Genomic DNA, 22,769 nt, shown 5'->3' with positions numbered 1-22,769 from the left:
TCCTGTGGATGAGCAAGCACCACCCTGGGACATTCTAGAGGTAGTGTAAGGAACCGTGTAACTAGCCAATACACTCCCAGCAGGAGTGCAGATGCCAGGACCATGTCTGTATGGGAGGGGGAGAAGGAGTTAAAGATGGAGCAACCCGCAAACCCATGCTGAAAACTCTATATAGGTGGGGAGAGGAAGGACACCTTGATTGGCTCTCGGCACGCCCTCTGCGAAGACACCATCTGACTGCCAACTAAGTGTAAAGAAAGAAATAAACCAAATAAGAAGTTAAAAAAAGAAAAAACAAGACAGCAGGCCTTTTCCATCTATGCACCTAGGACCTGGAACAACATCCCTGTATCTACCAAGAGCGCCTAAACACGGCTCCAATTTAGGAAAGAGTTGAAGACGCACCCCTTGAAAGAACTCTACATCACGATGCACTAAGTGTCCTCAAACCTGCTCCCTCCCCCATTCCTCGCTGACTTTAAGCGCCGCTGCATTGTGGCTAGGTTCATGCCATAAATACATTTGCAGTGCTCTGGGTTGGGGCGTGGGTGGTGCCCTGTGTTCTAGAATCTGCCAGCGCTGTGCAAGGGGGGCACTCTAAAGAGAGGAGAAACTGGAGGTGCTGGGGAATGGTGGCACCTCTGCAACGCTGGCGGAACAACAAATGCGTCTGAACCACACATTCCATTTACAACGACATGCGTTAGGTAAAGCGGCGCTGGACTTTAAAGTCCAACGCTGTCCCTACTGTTGCGGGGACTGGAGTTGGAATGGTAAATTATACTATTCCAAAGTCCAGCGCCCCACTAAGGCAAGTCGTTGTAATGTTAATGGAATGTGCTGGTCAGACGCTTTCGTTGTTGTTCGCGTTGTTAAGGAATGCCTGGGAAAGGAAAGCGTGGTTGTGTCATACAACCCCCAGGAATAAGATCATGAGTGCATGGGGCAGAGGTGAATCATTGCTTGGTGCCACCATCCTACCCCTTCCTTGCACAATGATTTGTGTCCAAGTGGGGACACTGGAGATTAAAAAGCTCTGGAAGGACCCACAGGAAGCCCATGACGTGCTTGCACCCGAAGGGAAGCTGTGTTGACCTCGCTCATGAAGGCTGGTCTTCAAAGAGCACCAGGTCGGGTCTCGAGCCATCCTAGGCTCCAGGACCCAACCTGGCAACGCTGGACCTTCTACCAAGAGCGGTCAGATAAGTCATGATGGCAGATGGACTGCAACCTTTATCCAGACAGACTGCTTGGAGACAGTCTCAGCACATTAAATAAAGGAATGGAGCCATCCGTTCCTTCAGACACTGAAGCGGGCGAGGGAGACTCAGCTGGCACCCTCAGCAGAATAAGTGTAGATTGAAATACGGCTGGCGTGGCTGAGGGTGACCTGTGTGTCATGTGGCATCTTGGGACATATAACCGTGAGATCCAGGGATTAACAGCATGTTCGGCACAACCACTAACATTTTAGACTTCAGGCTCTCAGTCCCTCTGCCCCACCCTCATCACTCTGCCTCCAATGAGTATACAGGTCTGATGGGGTCCCAGTCCGTCTGCCCCACCCCGCCCCTTCACTCTGCCTTTGAGTATACAGACGCTGGGTCTGATGGGCTTCCAGTCCCTCTGCCCCATCACTCTGCCTCCGAGTATACTGGTATTGGGTCTGATGGATGTTTTATCCCTCTGCCCCATCCCACCCCCATCACTCTGCTTTTGAGTATACAGGCCCATCCCTCCACATCACTCCGCCTCTGAGTATACAGGCACTGGGTCTGATGGGTGTTCTATCCCTCTGCCCCATCACTCTGCCTCTAATCAGTATACTGGCACCAGGTCTGATGGGCCCCCAGTGCCTCTGCCCCATCAAGCCCCATCTCTGCCTTTAAGTATACAGGCGCTGGTTCTGATGAGTGCTCTGTCCCTCTGCTCCACCCACCCCATCATTCTGCCTCTAAGTATACAAGCATTGGGTCTGGTGGGCTCTCAGCCCCTCTTTCCCACTCCCATTACCGTGCCTCTAATAAGTAAACATGCACTGGGTCTGATAGGTTTCTAGTCCCTCTGCCCCACCCCGTCACTCTGCCTCTACTGAGTATACAGGCGTCTGATGGGGCCCCAATCCATCTGCCCCATTCCACGCCATCACTCTGCCTTTGAGCATACAGGCGCTAGGTCTGATGGGTTCTCATCCCCTTTGCCCCACCCCCATCACTCTGCCTCTAACGAGTATACTGTCATTGGGTCTGATGGGCTCTCTGCTCCTCTGCCCCACCCCCATCACTCTGCCTCTATCAAGCATGCAAGCACTGGGTCCGATGGGTTCTCAGCCCCACCCCAGCATGTCCAGGGCAGTTTTCATAGTACTTTTATTTAACAGAAGTTTCACTCCAGCGGTGGCTCTTGTTTGCAGGCAGAGTAGGATTTTGCTCAGGTAGTAAATGTGCTGTTGCATTTGGTATTGGTTCCTACCCCCAGTGAATTTCATAAACGACCCTCTTGCTTTTTGCATGTGCCTGGCTTTGTACATCTAGGGATGCAGCTCCCATGCAGGCTGGCTCACTTGGAAGGCAAACAAAGAATCTGCAGTAGATTCTCTAGCGTTGATTTTGTTGAAGCTATGGGAATGGCTGCGGCACCTTCATGGCTGAGCTAGATTCATAGCACCAGTCTATGGTTGGAGTCGAGACCTGTCCAGGCCACCATCCCCTGCCTCTCTACGCTGGGAGCGCGCTGCAAACAACGGAGCAGTGCAGATGGTTATGGGGTCCCAGAAACAGGATGGAGGGATTGAAGAGGGATGGTAACCAGTGCCAGGGTCTGCAAGGAGAGTAGTCTTGTCTGCCTCTTGTGGGCATCATGCTGTAGTCATGTGTATGCAGAGCCGCTGTTGGTGAGGTCTTGCCATTGGTCAGAAACTGACCCTTCTTTATCGAGAGCGGCTATTGGAACTGCGTGGTTTTCATTCCTTTCTTCGGCTGGCAGTGGTTTTGTTGTCTGAATGACGGGTGCAAATTGATCCCTACTTGTGGCTTTTGTCTTCAGACATGTTTTGTTGTGATCCAGTTGTCCATCGTGGTGCAGTCAGGTTGAGGGTTTGATGGCAGCAGTGATAATGTGGCCACAAGTGATTTGGTCCCCAGGCTCAGTCTGGTTTGTGTTGTTGTGCAGGGCCTTGAAAGTGTCTTTGTTTAGAGGCCAGTCACAGGTTTCACAGCAGGCATTGTATGTCCTAACGTTCTGGGTTTAGACCTCACCTTGTTACACGTTTTTGCACTTAAAGTTGTTTCCTTTGCTTTTGGGGAGGCTGAGGTACACCTCATTGTAGTAGACCAGGTGGGATAGCACAGGGGCTTGCATAAGGTCTACCTTATGGTGGGTGGAGCATAGATCTGACTTGTAAGTACCTATGTGGACTTGTATAGAATAAACCTTACAAAGAGACAGATGGCTGTACAGTACTTTGATGCAGTGGAAGCCAATGCCTGTAGATGGCAGAGGAGTGATAATGCAGGAGGGTGGGTTACAACAAGGGAAGGATGAAGGGCACAGGATGCCAAGTGGATGGACTGAGGTTTGGGGAACTAGTGAGCAGTGGTAGGCCACGGGGGTTGAGAGTTGGCTGGGAGAGGTGTGGGTTGGTTTCAGCAGTGGGGTTGGGGATATTTCCGGCAGTTGTGTGAGGGAAAGAAACTGTGATGCAATTAGCTGTTCCTTGTAAAGTGTAGTCTCTTTGGGGTCCTTTCTGGAGTACAGTAGGAGCGGTACTCTGTTCCAGAGTCTTGGAGGGGAGCAGGAGAAAGCACCGGATACAGGAATTTCTTTTCCTGCATGTCTTGGATTACAGTCTGGTGATGTTTCCGATTTTGTGAGGTTTGGTGGCCAGATGTACTTTGGGTGATGCAGTCGTTCTAGTGAAGTATTTTGATCATCTTGGTCGCCAGGTACATTGGGTGGTGCAGTTGGTCTAGTGAATTCTCTCGACCATCTAGGTCCCCAAGTAGGTTGGGTGGTGCAGTCGGTCTAGTGAAGTCTTTCGACCATCTTGGTTGCCAGGAATGTTGGGTGGTGCAGTCAGTCTAGTGAAGTCTTTCGACCATCTTGGTTGCCAGGAATGTTGGGTGGTACAGTCGGTCTAGTGAAGTCTTTCGACCATCTTGGTCGCCTGGTATCTTAGGTGGTGCAGTCCGTCTAGTGAAGTCTTTCGACCATCTTGGTTGCCAGGTATGTTGGGTGGTGCAGTCGGTCTAGTGAAGTCTTTCGACCATCTTGGTTGCCAGGTATGTTGGGTGGTGCAGTCGGTCTAGTGAAGTCTTTCGACCATCTTAGTCGCCAGGGATGTTGGGTGGTGCAGTCGGTCTAGTGAAGTCTTTCGACCATCTTGGTTGCCAGGAATGTTGGGTGGTACAGTCGGTCTAGTGAAGTCTTTCGACCATCTTGGTCGCCTGGTATCTTAGGTGGTGCAGTCCGTCTAGTGAAGTCTTTCGACCATCTTGGTTGCCAGGTATGTTGGGTGGTGCAGTCGGTCTAGTGAAGTCTTTCGACCATCTTGGTCGCCTGATATCTTAGGTGGTGCAGTAGGTCTAGTGAAGTCTTTCGACCATCTTGGTCGCCTGGTATCTTAGGTGGTGCAGTCGGTCTAGTGAAGTCTTTCGACCATCTAGGTCGCCAGGTAGGTTGGCTGATGCAGTTGATCTTGTGAAGTCTTTCAGCCATCTTGGTCGCCAGGTATGTTGGGTGTCGCTCTTTGCTGCTTCATAGATGATGTAGTCAGTTTGTGGTAACATGGTCAGACAGAAGCTGAAGTTATCCAAATGGTTGTTTTAAAGAGTTATCGGAACCCGTCCGCCATCATGGCATTGTGAAGCAAGTGCCCTTTTATACAGCTGTACTTTTGTTTTAGTTATTTAGACATTGTCTTATACTGTGATTGTCAGTGTACTTTTTATTTTACACCAGTGTAAATAAATGTTTTGCTAAAAGGACATTACCTGAATGACTGTCAGCAATGGATTGGGATGAATCCAGAACAGGACTACATTAGTATGATACTCTATGCGTCGTCCATGTTTTAACGTTAGAATTACTTTGTCCCCATGAAGGAGCATATGGTTAAGATGAACAGTGCAGCCGTCATTTTATTAAAGTTGTTGCCTCTGCTCCTATTTTAGTCCATGGGAGAAGCCTTGTGGCAGTAGGTTTCTTTTGGTAACATATTATACTTACTTAAAGAACTGGAACCATAGAAATCCTGATTTGACGCGTTGGTTGACCAACATTTCTTTGTGATTTGTTTTAACCTGGGTAAATGCATGTTCCAGATTCTCTCACATGGGTTAAAAGCGGATTTCCTAGTGCTTTTCATATCCGATGTGACATGTTGCTTTGCACTTTACCTGATCAAAGGCCAAAGACTTCTACTGCAGCCCCACTGGTTTGTCCACCTCAGACTGAAGAGATTACATCTTCTAGTTGAAAGTTGGCCTAGGACTGACTGTGACACAGTAGGCTGCAAGCAAGAGGAAGCACTGAACTAAGGCAGTACAAAGCACAAGCAAGCAGCCTGGTGTCCAGACACCCTCCCCGTCTCTCTAGGCTGCTCTTCTCAAGCCAGCGCTAGTTATGGCTTTGGGCCGCATTCTTGACAAGCATGTAGGACGTCAGGGGCAGTGTTAGGTATGCAGTGCACTTTCCTGGTTAGCGCTGGGCGCACCTTTTAAAAGGTGCACCCAGCACTAACCACGAAAATCTGCCACATCATAGTGAATGCGCTGCCCCGAGGGCAGCCGCGTACTCGCCCCGAGGGCAGCCGCGTACTCGCGCTGCCCAGGGCCAGCGCATTCAGTTGAAAAACAGAGTGGCTTTAAAGCAGCTCCATGTTTCTCTGTTCAGGAAGCAGCACGCTTGCACTTTTAAAGGGGATGACAGATCCCCTTGCAGGCGGGTGCAGTGAGTGACTGCCCCCGCCTCCAAGGGAAAGTCCAGGGGGGTAAACGTGACCCTCTTTCCCCCCCCTCCAGAGGGCTGCTATCACAGGGCGCACTGACAGTGCACCACCTTTGATCTGACGCACTGTCAGTGGGCCTCTTGACAGCTTCTTTGCCTCTGTGCCCACGTCTGTAATATGGCATGGGCAGTGGCATAATAAAATTCAGGGGCTCTCAGGGCATCATACTTTGCTGAGGGGCCCCCCCCGTCGCACTGCGGGCACAGCACGGGCCTTTGTTAAGCCACTGGACGGGGGCTCAAAGGCAAAGGGATTCCTTCCTTGCATGGGCACGCCCTCAAGCAAATGAGGGAACGCCCTATGATGATAGCTCTGGCGAGGTACGTGCCCCAGCGCTATCGGTATTAGAGAAGGGGACGCACAAGCGTCTGCGGCCTCTTCTATAATTCCAAAATGCCCCGGGGCGGGCAAAGTGAGCGCAATCGCCCATTGCGCCGCTGAGACACTTTGGTAATCCGCCCCTGGTCTTTAGCCTCTCGAGACAAGTGCCCAGGTAGTAAATCTGTCTTGACCCTGCTCCAATCAGAACAGCTCAGCCCGGCCCGAACTGCCAAACCAGGTTGTCCCTGAACTGGAACATAAGCAACCCAAGACCAGTTTCCCTAGTGGGCTCGTCAGCTGCCGTGCGCACTGGTCTCTCTTGACTTGTGTGCCTTGTGCATTCATCCGCGTCATGTCTGACCCGACTAGCACAGCTGGGCGTCTGCCTGTGGGGTGCGCAATGATCCCCATCCCTGTGTGCCACAGGCTGGCTTCTCGACTATCACTGCCCTCCGAGTACCAGGAGTGTAGATGGGATTACGCACACTCTGATGTCGTGCTTCCACTGTCGCCTTTTGGCCATCGCCAACAGGAGCATGACCACAAACCTAATTATATTATAAATGAGACCTCAAATTGTATTTACTGTCCATGGTTTTTCTTTTGTGTGTTTCACATGAAGGCCTCAGTAAGTAAATCTGTCCTTGTTAATTTTGAGGTCTGGAGCCGTCTGTTACCACTGAGTAAAGTTCTGCCTGATGGACTGGGTATGAATGCTTCTTAGTGATGAGCAGAAGGAGCGGCTCTGCAGAACCCTTGCCAGTCCGAGAATGAAAACTGGTGACTGGATGCAATGAGAGTCCGAAATAGAGGGACTTGATTGTGAACCGATTTGCAGAGATTGGGGCCTCTGTGTGAGCCTGCTTTGTGGAGACCTCTGTCTAGGTATTGATCTCCAAGCACACCGAAGCCTGAGGTCTGCAGAAGATGGTTCCTGTGGCTCGTGACCTTCTCTCTTCTTCTCCTCCCTCGACCCCATCCCCACCCCTCTAGGTACACGTGCCCCTTTGTCGAGAAGTTCTCCATTGAGATTGAGACCTTTTATCGGCCAGACTCTGGGAGTGCCACCAATGCGTTCAACCTCACGCCAGCGGAGAAGAGGCAAAGGATTGTGGGTATGTTGACCTCATGGACAATGAACGTTTCCATGCGCTGCTGTACTAGCCCGTTGGAGGATTGCTTTCCTTCTAGTCTCTCCCAAGATTTTTTGAATGTTTGTCCTCTTTACCCTAAAAGTCATGGGGAACCTCTTTTCTCTGTCCTAAATTCTGTCCCTTTCACCTATCTAGCATTCCTGCTGATCTCTGATCCCATTATATCCCCTCTCCTTTTCTTGTTTGTTACATTGAAGAATGTCCATGTGTGGAAGTGCACAGGTGTAGGCACTTTGTTCTTCGGTTACTGGTTACGGGGTAGTGTCCTGGAGTTCTAGATGGTGTCAGCTCACTATTTCAAGTGGGGCAGTCCAGCTAACTTTACAGGAACACTGCACAGCACCGAACACAAGGGGCGCTATCCTTCCAAGGACTTGCACTCCCAGAACACAACACTTCAGGGAAGGGAAGGTGGATGAGAGCACACTGCTACCTCCCAGCACAGTTCGCCCCTTTGCATCCTGGTACATGCAGTTCAATTTAAATGTGGCAGCTTTCTCAGCAAACCCCAGAAGAATTTTGTTTTATCTCTACTGAAGAAGGATGAAATCCAGAAACACATGTGTCTAGAGATTAACAGCACTAACCTGCACCAACTTTGGTGAGACACTCTGCAAATTTTCAAGTAAGCATTTAAATTGAACTGCATGTACCAGGATGCAAAGGGGCGAACTGTGCTGGGAGGTAGCAGTGTGCTCCCATCCCCCTTCTGTTTCAAAAAGGCTCCCTTGAGCCACTGGGCTGACGAGCTCATGGGAGGCACCTGTGCGCCAGGGAGAGGTACAGAGACCTGAGAGGATTGTGGCAACTTTTTCAGCAAACCCCAGAAGAATTTCGTTTTATCTCTACTGAAGAAGGATGAAATCCAGAAACACATGTGTCTAGAGATTAACAGCACTAACCTGCACCAACTTTGGTGAGACACTCTGCAAAATTTCAAGTAAGCATTTAAATTGAACTGCATGTACCAGGATGCAAAGGGGCGAACTGTGCTGGGAGGTAACAGTGTCCTCCCATCCCCCTTCTACTTCAGGGAAGGGATTTTGCTCCTTCGTGCATGATACACTCTTCTTGTGCCCTCCTTGATTTCTCGTACTCTCCCTCCGCTTGACCTTCAACACCTGGGGTATTTATGACCTCCTTCCCCTTTGAGACCTCCTTAGCCCATCTCTTAATAGGCGTTCCCATCCCATTCACCACCTGCTCTTGCTCTGTTTCCTCTTCCTGCCCCTCAGTGTCCTCAGACACTCACTCAGTATTCCTTTTCACTCCTAAGAGGGTTCTGATGCACTCTGAGGGGCAGGTCCTCCCTCCATTTCAGGCCTCCTGTCCTCTTTGATCCCTTAAGCTCTCCCTTTCTTTCTTTGCTGATCTTGGGTTTGTCTTCTTTAATCACAGACACGATTGACATTGTCCGCGATGCCATCTCCATGGGCGAGTACAAAATGGAGGAGGACCCGAAGCTCTACCGCTCGATCAAGACTGGCCGAGGGCCGCTCGGGGAGGACTGGGTCGAGGAGTTCACGCACCACGCCATCATGTGTGCCTACAAGCTGTGTAAGGTGGAGTTCCGCTACTGGGGCATGCAGTCGAAGATCGAGCAGTTCATCCATGACGTGGGTGAGTGCGCTGACAGCGTCTGGGTGCAGCACACATAGGGCTGTGTCTGGGTGCAGTGCATATAATGCAGCATCTGTGCAGCGCGCATGGGGCAGCGCTTGCGCAGCGCATGGGGCAGCGCCTGCGCAGCGCATGGGGCAGCGCCTGCGCAGCGCATGGGGCAGCGTCTGGGCGCAACGCACATGGGGCAGCGTCTGGGCGCAGCACACATAGGGCTGTGTCTGGGTGCAGCACACATAGGGCTGTGTCTGGGTGCAGCACACATAGGGCTGTGTCTGGGTGCAGTGCATATAATGCAGCATCTGTGTGCAGCGCGCATGGGGCAGTGCCTGGCAGCACATGGGGTAGCGTCTGGGCGCAACGCACATGGGGCAGCGTCTGGGCGCAATGCACATGGGGCAGCGTCTGGATGCAGCACACATAGGGCTGTGTCTGGGTGCAGTGCATATAATGCAGCATCTGTGTGCAGCGCATGGGGTAGTGTCTGGGCGTAACACACATGGGGTAGCGTCTGGGTGCAGCACATACGCTATACAAATGCAAACCTTTTTTTCCCCTCTTCTATCCCTCTGTTTCCAAATAACTGACTAACCTATCCACCACTCAAATTACTTTTATATTTCACTATACTAATTCAACACTAATCCTTTATGGGTTCCGGAGTAGCATGCTACTCGCCGAAAAGGCGCTTGGACGCCTTGTCAGGGGAAGTAAGCGCTATATAAATGCAAATACAATACAATACATTACAATACGATGCATCATCTGTGTGCAGCGGGCATGGGGCAGCTTCTGTACGCAACGCATGGGGTAGCGTCCTGGGAGACCGCCACTGTCGGGGCTGGCTGCCAGCATCCACTTTGGAGTCACCTTGGCTTAGCCTTGCAGGCTTTGAAGGACACTCTAGACCTCGCTTCAGGCCGTGCTTCGTAAGTAAGTCACACCTTCTGGAAATAAATTTTAAAAAAACGATATCTAAGACCACGATAAAACATCTGTTGGAAACTCACCACAGCGCCTAACCCATCTCTCTCCTCTCACATTGTCTCCATCAAGGTTGTTCTGCTCATGCGTCTCACACACTATGCAATGCTTAGTGTTACGTCATTTTTGTTGTCGCAGTTTTATATAGCGCAAACCCGACCCGAAGGTATTGGAGCACTGTACATGAGCACCAGTTACATTACACAAGGACACGTTCATTTGTGGTAGGCGCGTGATTTGCCCAGAATCACAAGATGTTGAGCCAACTCAGAGACTCGGACCTGGTCCCCCTGTTCCAAAGTCGGCAGCTTTGGTCATTACGCCACATCTGTAATTCTTCCCTGGAGTCCCTTTGCTGCATCTGAGATGTGTTTTGCTGTTTGATTCTAATGCTATGTGCAGCTCTCAGATGCCCTTGTGGCTTAGTCCGTGCTATAGAAAATCATACATAAATAAACAGGTGAAAGAATGGCTGTAGCGCCCAGTGATGCAGGCAGTAGCGCAAGGCCTCAGGGCGCTAGGGTGCGATTCAGTGCATTTGGTATACTGTTAAGTGTTTAATATGAATATGTACCACAAGTCTAAGACAGAAAAGAAGAATGACCCTCATTCTTACTCTGCCCCTTCCTTCCCTCCCTCCTTCCTTTATCTTCGCTTTCGTTATTTCTTCATCCTTTCTAACCACACACTTTCTCTCTCCTTCCTTTCTCTTTTCTGTTTCCACTACCCCTTCTATTCTTCTGTCTCCACTGTCCCTTTCTGTCTCCTTTACTCCTCCTTTCCTTCTGTCACTATTAACCTTACTGTCACCTCTTGGTCTGTCATTTACGCTTCCCTCCTATTCCCATCGTCTTTCCCACCACCATTCTTTACTCTTTCTTTTGTTCTCTCCTGCCTTCTCTTCCCCTTCTTTTGTCTATCCTTTCCCTCTGTTCATCATTTCTCCTCACTCATTCTTTCCCTTTTGCTACTTCATCAATGTTTCCTTCCTTTCTTGCCTCTAACTTCCTTTCTTTCCTTGTTTCTTCTCTCCTCTCCTCTTCTCCTCTCTTCTCCTATCCCTATGCCTGCCCCTCCCCCTTGCCTCCCACTCCTTCCTATCACAGGTCTCCGTAAGGTGATGCTGAGGGCCCACCGTCAGGCCTGGTGCTGGCAGGATGAGTGGTGTGAGCTGACCATGGATGACATCCGCCAGCTGGAGGATGAGACGGCTCGCATGCTGGCCCAGAAGATGGCCAAGTGTGCCGAGGAGGCGCTGCAGGAAGCCCCCGTGCCAAGTCTGGAGGGGCACGTGGAGGCCAGCGAAGTCCCAGGGAAAGAGGGTACAGAGCCGAAGGGGGTCCTGGATGTCACACCTGACGACAGTCTTACAAAGCAGTGGTCCACCTCGTCCAGATCTTCGTACTCCTCGCAGCATGGAGGTGAGGACCAACGGTGGGCCTTGGTGTGTGATCACGAGCATTAATAAATCAATACATGTAAAGCACGGCTAATCACCTGTAAGGGAATCCAGGTGCCGGGTTTCTGGGTTTAGTCGAAAAGCCAGGTCTTGAGTTTCTTCTTGAAGTCCATCAATAAGGGTGATGTTCGGAGGTGGAAGGCATTCCAGGGCTTGGCGGCGAGGTGGGAGAAGGAACAGCCTCTGCTGTGGCTATGACGGTTGCGCGGAGTGTGTGCAAGGGTGAGGAGAGTGGAGGTTTATGGATGGTTGGTGCAAGTTCAGGCTGGGGTTTATGTATGCTGGTCCTTGGTTGTGGAGGGCTTTGTATGCGTGTGTCAGTAGTTTGAATTGGACTCTAGTGCAAGACTGCAGTCTGTGAGCCATGATGAGAGAACATCTGGGGTGTGTGGAGGAGAGCAAGGTGGGGGCCACGATGCCTTCGCTCAGGCTGTGTGTAAGAGCTCAGGCTGTAAACTTAGCCAGGCGTTCATAGCGCTGTCGCTTTATGTTCCTTTGATGTTGGCTCTTCCTATCATTATGAAGCAGAATTCATCAAACGTTGGGCTTTTCACCCACTAATTGGAGAAGTTAACTGGGTTTAGACCAATGTGAGACAGGTTAGTTTTACCATCTGCGGATGCGTTGTTGCTATAGTAATCCTGCTCAGTAAGAGAGGAACCGCAGAATCCAACATTTGGTGGATGTGCTTGGTGTGAGAAGTTGGCCTGGTATATGCTATCTACTAATTGAAGTGGGCACCTTGCACCAGTTCAAACGACCCTTATGATGTATGAGGTCAAAGATAACCTTTAGAAAGCTATCCTAGTGGTAGCTGTGGAGAGCAGCCTTCAGGCTTAATCTTGAAGGTATGTAAAGCAGCTTGTTTTACCAGAATATCACTTCCTATATTGACTAAATGAAAGGAGAACCACACAGTAGTCATATAAAAATATGTATTTATTCATAAAGCACTCTCTAGTATCCTCTACTCGAGGATAGAACACAAAGCACACAATACGAGATCAATAGAACAGTTGTAAGTAGCACAATAGACAGTGGGCTCCAGGGGGAGACCAAACCATATACTAAAATAGTGGTATAACAATTACGACCTGAGGCAAGACAAGGTCTAGAACACGTAGAATTGCCGGGACCCCAAGGAACCAACCAATGTGAGTAGATAGGGACCCCACGGAGGACGGGTGCAGTGTGCTAACACGACTGTGGACTCCGTACAATTCTATGGGGAGTCGCGGTTACAGTTTTAAAGTTTAAGGACCCTTCTAGGAGGACTTCAAGCAAACCCGTTGGAACTTAAGAGGTTGGAGAGCCACACCACCTGTGGATACCATAGTACCCGAGTTACCTATACAAGAGGAGCCGAGTGCATAGGTCTGGAGTGGTGTTGGAAACCGCTGTCATTCTCAGTGGAGGGATGTGAAGAAGTACTGTTGCCGTGAAGGTGAAAAGGGTCCGGGAGAATCTAAGCCTGGATTCTGGAAGGAAGGAACCTGAAAGCAGAGGGGACAGAGTCTGGGTCATTTCAGAGTGACCAGGGGCTCAGTAGATGAGTGCCCACCGATTTCAGGTGCGAAGAAGGGATGCTTGACTCTGCAGCCACGAGGACCAGGAGACGTCGAGGATGACCAGGAGATGGAGGTGAGCTGTCTCACGAAGGATGTCGAGTGCTGAGGGGTCGGTGTCCGGCTGGAGCAGCAACAAGCCTTGGCAAAAGCAACCCACTCAGGAAGGTCAAGTTGGTTACGGTGTGGACCAGCAAGGTCCAGGGGACTCACCAAGCAATGGTGAGTCGGGGCACATCTGGAGCAACCAGGAAAGCCCAACAGAAATCAACATGACCCTCCGGAGGACCCACGGGCCGAATGACAAGGAGTCGCGATGGGACCTCGAGTAAGATTGCAAAGTACCAGCCCACGGAGCACTCGGTGTGAGGAGGCTGGAGTTCTTTGTTGCAAATACTGCTCAGGGTCAGGACTACACGGAGTCCAATGCACAAGCTCAGGAATCGCCAACAAGCATATGCAACTGCAAATGGACGCAGTGCACAGGGGTTCGGGTTATGCAGTCCCCACGAGGGATACTGGCCTCAAACTTGCTGAGAGGGCGGATCGACATAAGGGACCTTCGAAAACCCATGTCCTTTGTCCAGTTTCACGCCAGAGCAGGAGCCAATGGCTCCCAGAACTGGTTTAAGCTGGACTATGCACAGGGACACCAAAAGTGCCCCCAGTGCAGACTTTCAGACACTCTGAGTGCACCCACCCAGCCCCAATACACTAAACCCTGTCTGGGAGGTGGTCACACCTCCCTGTGACAGGATGCCTCTTTTGCTGCCTTCCCCTGCTCAAGCTTGGCTCAGCAGCAGGAGGGCAGAAATGTGTCTCTGGTCAGCAGCATCCATTTTGTACTGACCGGGTTTGAGAAGGCTGGCACTGGTTAGACCAGTATGATTCCAAGGTGTTTGATACCAAACACAATATGTTTCTATGCAGCCGTTTTCGAGATGGCATTTACCGCGAGGTTATAATGCACCTCTACCTATATGTCCGGCTGAGTTACAGACAACCCGGGAGAATGGTCTCCGAAGGCTGCAGAGGGGCTCTGCTCATGCAGGGGCACCCTCTCAAACAAAACCCAGCACCCTGCCTTCAGGTTTGCTAAAGCCTGCTATAGGGGTGACTTATAGGTTTTAAGTATAGTGACCAATAGATACAGTGAACCTATATCTAAGTAAGTGATGCAAGCACCATCTTACCCAGGCTGCAGTCGCAGACCTCGAGTTCCATTTTGCATGGCCTCTCATGGGTGGCATAATACATGCTTCAGCCCATGGGAGGCCTCTGTGGTACCTATGCAATGGGTACATGTGTACCATATACTAGAGACTTATAAGGGTACCCCAGTATCCAATCTGGAGTGTACCAAAGTACATGTATGTCAATTTAAAGGAGAAAGCAGATAGACTGGGGTCCTGATTAGCAGTATCCCAGTCAGACCAGTCAAAAACAGTGCAACATCAAGCAAAACGTGGGGGTAACCATAAGAAGCAGATCCTGCTTTCCTACACTTGGCTGAGAGCCAATGGGGCGAAGGTACCATCTATGGGGTTATGACTGAACGTCTCTAAGTCAGAATCACTCCTAAACTGTAACAATACTGCAGTGCAGTGGAGCCTTGGTTTGCCTTGGATAGCCGGCCTCTTGGCTGGTGCCTAGCTCTGCTCTCTTGGGGAACAGAGCATGGATCCAATCGGGGCCACCTCCACTGCCCTTAGTGCATCGTATGTTTATGGGGTACCCGATACTAAATTATTCAAAGACAACCTGATTTTGGTTCATGGTTTCATGAGTAACAGAGCACGTACCTCGCTGTGCTCTATTGGAAGTCCTCCTCTGAGCCAAGCTTTTGTCTCTATCTGGCGTTTGACTCCCTGGAATCCCACTGCTGCTGGTCAGAGGGCGGAATGGGGAACGGGCCCTTGGGAGGCTGCCTCTACCACATGCCATGTGGCACAGGGGCCTCTCCCTCCCACCCTATGCTGCCGGGGGTAGGGACATGATCCATCACAGGTCAGCAGTAAGATCAGTTGGCTGGTAGCAAGCACCATCGGAGTCGTCGGGAGGCAAGCCAGCAGGTGGCTCTAGTTCGGAACCACCTTAGCATTGGCCTCTGCGTGAATTTCCACTGTGGTCATTGCTGGATGCCGCAGGCCTGGGCCGTCTAGGCCGACCAGATGGCCATCCAAATGACTGGTGGGCTGGCCCACATAGCAAACTCTGACTTGTCTCCTCTGGGTTCTGTAAGCCCCAACTTCAATAGTTGAGGAAAAACGACTTCCTGGGCAGGCACAAGGGGAAACGGGGATTGGTTGGGAGCTTAACCCTCTTTAGCTCCCAAGGCACAAACTTGGGCACCCTGAGCCAATGGACTGGGGTGGCAGGGTGGCAGCAGACCAGCGAGGACTCTCATACCACTCGGGTATGGAGCGGAGATGGGACCTCTTTGAAGGCCCAGTTGCCAGCCTGACCAGAGCAGGTTGGCTTCGGACTCGGGAGGAGTCTGGGGCTCCTGTGCCCTGAATAGTTCAAATAATCCACAGGTAAAGGTTGGCAAAACCATGGCTTGCGCCTGGGGGTCCTGGTTCCTACAGGATGGAGTGCCAGGCAGAGGGCAAGCCTCCTAGCCTGATCAGAGCAGGGTGGCGTCCCACCAGCAAGGGTTTGCCAGGTTTCAAGATGTCCACCAGTTAGCTCAGTGATACTCAAAGTTACGGCCCAGGGGCTGCGTGCGGCCCTCTTGACCTTTACATGTGGCCCCCGGTGAACAGTAGCATGGGCTGGTGTTTACTTGCTGAGCACTAATATTCAGAATTGTTTTTTAATAAACAAGCACACATTTATTTGCAGATTAACTGAAGTTATGAAGTAACTAAGGTAGTGTCCTGCACCACTTAACTCTTGCACCTTTATTTTTAAAGACATCTTACCACAAATGTGTAAAAATAGGATTATGGTTCTTCAAAATTCAAAAGTGTATTTCATTAACATGCAAAAGCGTTTTACCATACCACTGCATTGAGAGGTATTTTTTTAAGTGATCTTTTTCAAACATGAATTTAGAAACATGCATGCTTCCCCACCCCACCCCACCCTGACAACAGTTTCAATAGTGAACTTAGTGGCAAGTCATTTGTCGTGCCCCTCTGGGTGGCCGAGGTTGCTAATATACGTGGACAACATAATAATCAAACACATGAGGTTTTGTACGGTGCACATTCTGAGCTCATGTATTTCAAGGGCCTCTTATATGCTATAGTGAAGAAAAGGGGGGCAAAGTGAAAAAAGAATTGCCTAGGATCACACAGTTAAGTCAAGAGTAAAGCCGGGAATGATCCCAGGTTTTCTGGATTCACATTGTGCAATTCAGCCACTAGATGTACATGCTTCACCTATGACCACCTTACACAATCCCTTCTGGCATCAGTGCGGCCCTCGGTCACACCACAGACCATACTTTGTGGCCCCTGGGCAAATGTTTGCGAGTACCCAAGAGTTAGCTTGTCAGCTTTGAAATCATGTCTTGACTATTGTGATGTTTCATTCTCAAGAAACCTCGCCAATAGCATTTCACCAGCTTCACCACCCCAGTGAAGCATGTCACCAGCTCAGCAGCCCTAGTTCAATTTCGCACAGCCCTAGTATAACGTTTATCATCAAGAGATCCAAGTGTCGGATCAACGTGGGGGCTGCCACATTTCAGGGGGACATCCCATCTAAAGGTGACCTACGAGTAGTAACAAAATGCCTAAAGTCATCGTAACTGGTGACCGCCCCTTCCCTGGATAAGGAGTGATTGAATGTCTAGCACCCTGAAGGTGACGGGCTTAGTAGAGCGCGTGTACAGCTGCCAATTGGCAGTCCCAGTCCAGCATTGACTGGTATTTCGATTTGAATACTATTCTCTTTGTACCACTGTTGTTCTGTGCAGCTGGGTGGATGTGTTGTAGTGATTGCTCATAGAATGCCTGACATCATCATGGAATGCTTAGGTCATAATGGAATGTTGACGTCATCATGGAATGCTGGCCTGACCCGGATCTGGCAGTTGAAGTTGACAGACGGCCTGCATCACAAGCTGTCTCTGAGCCTGGGTTGTCTCTTCACAGACCGCTCTAATCAAGGCCTTAATGGACGCAGGAATGGTGTAGGAGAGCTGGTTGTTGGAATGGTGTAGGAGAGCTGGCGGCAGGAATGGTGTAGGAGAGCTGGCGGCAGGAATGGTGTAGGGGAGCTGGCGGCAGGAAGGGTGTAGGAGAGCTGGCCGCAGGAAGGGTGTAGGAGAGCTGGCCACAGGAATGGTGTAGGCGAGCTGGCCACACGAATGGTGTAGGAGCCTGAGCCACAGGGGTGGTGTAGGAGAGCTTGAAGCAGCAACGGTGTAGGAGAGCGGGCCGCAGGATGGTGTAGGAGAGTTGGCCGCAGGATGGTGTAGGAGAGTTGGCCGCAGGATGGTGTAGGCGCACTGACTGCAGGAATGGTGTAGGAGAGCTGGCTGCAGGAATGGTGTAGGAGCACTGGCCGCAGGAATGGTGTAGGAGAGCTGGCTGCAGGGATGGTGTAGGAGAGCTGGTCGCAGGAATGGTGTAGGAGAGCTGGTCGCAGGAATGGTGTAGTAGAGCTGGTCGCAGGGATGGTGTAGGAGATCTGGTCGCAGGGATGGTGTAGGAGAGCTGGCTGCTGGAATGGTGTAGGAGAGCTGGCTGCAGGAATGGTGTAGGAGAGCTGGCTGCAGGAATGGTGTAGGAGAGCTGGCTGCAGGAATGGTGTAGGAGAGCTGGCTGCAGGAATGGTGTAGGAGAGCTGGCTGCAGGAATGGTGTAGGAGATCTGGCTGCAGGAATGGTGTAGGAGATCTGGCCCCAGGAATGGTGTAGGAGAGCTGGCTGCTGGAATGGTGTAGGAGAGCTGGCTGCTGGAATGGTGTAGGAGAGCTGACTGCAGCAATGGTGTAGGAGAGCTGGCCGCAGGAATGGTGGTGGAGAGCTGGCCGCAGGAGTGGTAGGAGAGCTGGCTGCAGGAATGTTGTAAGAGAGCTGGCCACAGGAATGGTGTAGGAGCGCTGGCCGTAGGGATGGTGTAGTAGAGCTGGCCGCAGCAATGGTGTAGGAGAGCTGGCCGCAGGAATGGTGGTGGAGAGCTGGCCACAGGGATGGTGTAGGAGCACTGTCTGTAGGGATGCTGTTGGAGCGCTGACTTCAGGGATGCTGTAGGAGAGCTGGCTGTAGGAATAATGAAGGAGCGCTGGCTGCAGGAATGGTTTAGGAGTGCTGATTCTGATGGATACATTTGCCAGTGGATTCCTCACCTTGTGAATATCCCCTGCGCCAGCAACATTCAGAAATTTGTGTAGCTCTCCACGCCGAAGAGGACAACGTCACAGTAGAATGGCTCTGCTCGCCGCTCCGCTGACGTCACTGGAGCCATAAGAGGGCCTCGTCGGCGTCATGAAGTCAGTTCCCTTTTTTACGCGCCGTTGACGTTAACGGTTTTTTGGGGACTCTCTGTAGCTTTTCTAGTTACTTTGTGTTTCTGCTGTGTTTCTAGTCTCATCTTGCTTCATTCTTAAGGATGTCGACAAGGAAGTCCGGGTTCAAGCCCTGTAGGGAGTGTGGAAAACACATGTTCATCACGGATCCACACGAGGATTGTGTCTGGTGCCTGTCGTCGGATCACGAGGTCGAGGGGTGCTCTTCCTGCCGCAAGATGAACCCAAAAGCATTAAAGGTGAGAGAAGCCAAGCTATTCATAGCGACGATGAGGAAGGAGAAGAGAGGTCGAAAGCGTTCGAGATCAAGATCCAGGTCGAGGTCGAAGTCGACGTCAGGTCATGCTTCAAAGTCAAAGAAACATAAAAAGAAGAGGCATGGCTCTCGACGCCGTAAGGATAAGGAGACGGCTCTGAGATCGACTTCACCTGTTCCTTGACGTCGTAAGGACTATGTTTCTCCCTCTCCTTCTGTGTCGAATCCGGCTTCACCTGTTTGCCCGGCTTCGCCTGCAGCTTCTCCGGAGCGCTCTCCGGCTCCGATTGGCCCGAGTCCAGTAATGTCTCAGTCTGAGCCTTACCCCCCTTTTCCTGTCCCGGGACAAGACCCATTGCATTATTTGAATGCCATGTATGGTGTCTTTTCTAGAGCTATGTACCCCTCTGGAGCACCTTCGGGTCCCATGGGTCCAATGGCCTTTAATTTGGGGGTTCCTCAGGCCTATGCTCAGGCCTATGCTCAGGCTCCCTTTATGCCATTCTTTCCAGCGGCTCCGTCTTGGCATTTCCTGGCGCCAAGGACGTCGACGTCGGACGTCGACGCCGCTTCCTTCTTCTCCAGTTCCACCAACTCAACCTCGTTGGTCTCAGGCTGTACCTCCGGATCCGTGTTCGACGCCGGCTCCGGCTCCATCGGAGTCGTGTGCGGCGCTGCCGCCGGTTCTGATGATTAGATCCAGGTGAGAGGCACAGAGAATTTTGGAAGAGCAGAGGTATCAGGCGGAAGAAATGGAAGAGAGTGAGCTCCTTGAGTCAGATGACTTGTTTGAGGAACTAAAAGAGGCAAGTGGCCTTGATTTGTCCCCAGAATGGGAGCTTTCTCCTCGTACAGATGCTCCCTCTAAAGATGTGGCTCCTTACCACACTGTCATAAGGAAAGCAGCGGAGCTCTTGGACTTGCAGCTCCCAACGGCTGAATTTAAATCCAACATCCTGACGGAGGTCCTTCAATCTCCCTCCACTGTGGTAGAGCCTTTGCTTCCTTTTAATGATGCCATCACTGAGCCAGTCATGGAGGTTTGGCGTAAGCCCTTTACAGCTCCGGCAGTGTCTAAATCTGTTGCTAGGAGGTACAGGGCGGCTCCAGGAGATCCGGGCTTTCTTACATCCCATCCTTCTCCTGAAAGTCTGGTGGTTCAAGCTGCCTGTTTAATGACGTCATCTGGGGCATTTCCACAAGTTCCTAGTGATAGGGAGTCGAAAAAGCTTGATCAGTCGGCCAAGAAAGTGTTCTCCTCGGCGAGTATGGCCTTGAAGTCCACAAATGCCACCTGTCTTGTGGGCTGTTACATCCACGCTCTTATGGATTCTGCAAAACAGCTGGCTCCTAAATTGTCTGAGGTGGACAGGCAGAATTTTAATGAGGTCTTGTCGGACACTCAGGCGGTGCACGACAGGTTATTCGGAGTGGTTTGGACACTGCAGACTCTGTTGCCAGGATCATGGGCTCCTCGGTTGCCACAAGGAGAAGTGCTAGGCTTAAACCATCTGAGTTCTCTCCAGATGTGCAGGCAACACTTCTGAACCTGCCCTTTGATGGTTCTGGGCTTTTCGGAAAGAAAGCAGATGCAGCCTTGGAAAGGTTCAAGGGCAGCAAAGCCACGGCTAAGTCTCTGGGCCTGCAGGCGCAGCCTAGAGGTTCCTCTTACAGGAGGTACAGAGGTTTTGGGAGGTCGTCCTTTCGGACCTATAGGCAGCCTCCGCAGCAGCACCAGCAGCAGCAAAATACCCTGTATAAGAACTACAGGGGCAGGAACAGAGGTCATCCGCAAGGTCGTCAGCTCTCCTCCTCCTCCTTCTCTTCCTCCCTCCCTACTACCACTGCAAAGCAGCCCTAGATCCACCATTCTGGATCATGTTGGTCCTGTGGGGGGTCGGCTTACCCATTTTCTACAAGATTGGGAATCGGTCACTACAGACCTTTTGGGTTCTAAATCTTGTAAAAAATGGGTATGCTCTTCCCTTTATGGAATTCCCTCCAAATTACCCTCCTTGCCAAGGTGCTTGCTCGGAGGACCACCTTCTTCTCCTGCAGGAGGAAGTCCTTACATTGCTGAAAAAAGGTGGTTCCAGAGCGGGAAAGGGGTCAGGGATGCTACTCCCAGTATTTCCTGATACCCAAGAAGGATGGCAGGCTACGTCCAATCCTGTATCTCAGGATCTTGAACCTTTTTCTGAAGCAGGAGAAGTTCAAGATGCTCACCCTTGCGCAGGTTCTTCAAGCGCTGCAACAGGAGGACTGGATGGTGTCGATTGACTATGCGTTTTTTCATATTCCGATCCTGGAGTCGCACAGGAAGTATCTCCGTTTTACGGTAGGGTCGCAACATTATCAGTTTGCGTTTTTCCCGTTTGGTCTTACTACTGCACCTCGAGTCTTCACCAAGGTGATGGCAGTGGTGGCAGCCCATCTCAGAAGGTCGGGGATTCCAATTTTCCCCTATCTGGACATCTGGCTGATCAAAGCAGAATTGCCAGAGAAGGTGCTTCATCATCTGCAGGTTACAACTCAGCTGTTGTACAAATTGGGTTTCTCGATAAACGTGCCCAAATCTCACCTGGTGCCCTCTCAGCGCAACATGTTCATAGGGGCGGTACTGGACACTACTGTGTGTCGAGCATTCTCACCTCTTCAAAGGATTCTCAAAATACAGGAAATGATTCCCTTGTTTTACAATGGAGCGGTCGTTCCAGTCCTGAAGGTCCTTCGCCTGCTCGGTCTGTTTGCGTCCTGCATTCTGTTGTTCAACTATGCACGCTGGCACATGAGGGCGCTCCAGTGGTGCCTCCGCAGGCAGTGGTTTCAGCACAACGGAGATCTGAGGGAGTCTGAGAGGATCTCCAGAAAAGCTGCAGCGAATCTGTCTTGGTGGAGCATGGAGGGCAATCTGTCTCAGGGAAAGCCCTTCCAACTACCTCCTTCAGTGGCCACAGTGATAATGGATGCATCCACGTTAGGGTGGGGTGCGCATCTGGGGGATCTGGAGATCAAGGGTTCTTGGTCTCCAGAGGAAAGGTTGCTTCACATCAACCTTTTGGAATTGCGGGCGATACGTTTGGCACCCAAGGCCTTTCTCCCTTCCCTTTGCGGTCAGTCGGTTCAAGTTCTGACGGACAACACTACCGCGATGTGGTATGTCAACAAGCAGGGAGGAGTGGGGTCGCATTGTCTCTGCAGAGAGGCTCTGCGTCTCTGGTCCTGGGTTCAGGATCATCAGATTCGTCTGATGGCAAATCATCTGGCGGAGTTCTGAACGTGCGTGCAGACAGTCTCAGTCGGCAGTTCTCTGCTGACCACGAGTGGAGGCTCCATCCGGAGGTGGTTCGTCACGTCTTTCGGATGTGGGGAACTCCTCGGCTGGACCTGTTTGCCACTCACGACAATGCTCACTGCCTGTCATTCTGCAGTCTCCAGTATCCGATGCAGGGATCTTTGGGGGACGTGTTTCAGTTGAGATGGGACTCTCGTCTCCTTTACGCGTTTCCTCCCATACCCTTGATTCCTCGGGTTCTGAGGAAGATTCGCCAAGACCGGGCCCAAGACATATTGATTGCCCCGGATTGGCCAAGAAGGGTGTGGTATACAGATCTTCTCCACCTCTCCTCGTGCCCTCCGCTCCGTCTCCCTCTCAGGGCAGGCCTCCTCTCGCAGTCGCAGGGGCAGGTTCTACACCCCCCACCTCCAGAACTTACACCTTCATGCCTGGAGATTGAATGGGGCAAACTGAATTCTTTTTCTCTCCCGCCTGACGTGGTAGACGTGATTTTGTCTGCCAGGCTTCACTCCGCCAAGTCTATCTATTCCTATAGGTGGTCCAAATTTGTCCATTGGTGTGGGGAGAAGTCTATTGACCCTTTGAGGGCTCGTTTATCCAACATTCTTCAGTTTGCTCTCTCTC

At 51.2% G+C, this 22,769-nt stretch overlaps 1 protein-coding gene across 6 annotated transcripts in view; it reads left to right on the top strand.

The window, feature by feature from the left end:
* PITPNM1 (phosphatidylinositol transfer protein membrane associated 1) overlaps positions 1–22,769 on the top strand; it is a 393,174-nt gene that overhangs the window by 238,130 nt on the left and 132,275 nt on the right. For all 6 annotated transcript variants that reach the window (XM_085651656.1, XM_085651652.1, XM_085651654.1 and 3 more), the window contains exons 4-6: positions 7,322–7,443; positions 8,881–9,102; positions 11,193–11,507. In XM_085651656.1, the coding sequence (XP_085507782.1) occupies positions 7,322–7,443; positions 8,881–9,102; positions 11,193–11,507 (659 nt within the window). The remainder of the gene's footprint in view (positions 1–7,321; positions 7,444–8,880; positions 9,103–11,192; positions 11,508–22,769) is intronic.

The sequence above is a fragment of the Triturus cristatus genome, chromosome 4_1 (genome assembly GCF_964204655.1).
Source record: "Triturus cristatus chromosome 4_1, aTriCri1.1, whole genome shotgun sequence".
In the NCBI taxonomy this organism is placed as follows: Eukaryota; Metazoa; Chordata; class Amphibia; order Caudata; family Salamandridae; genus Triturus; species Triturus cristatus.
Note: the sequence above shows the minus strand (reverse complement) of the source record. Positions and strands in the feature narration are given on the sequence as shown.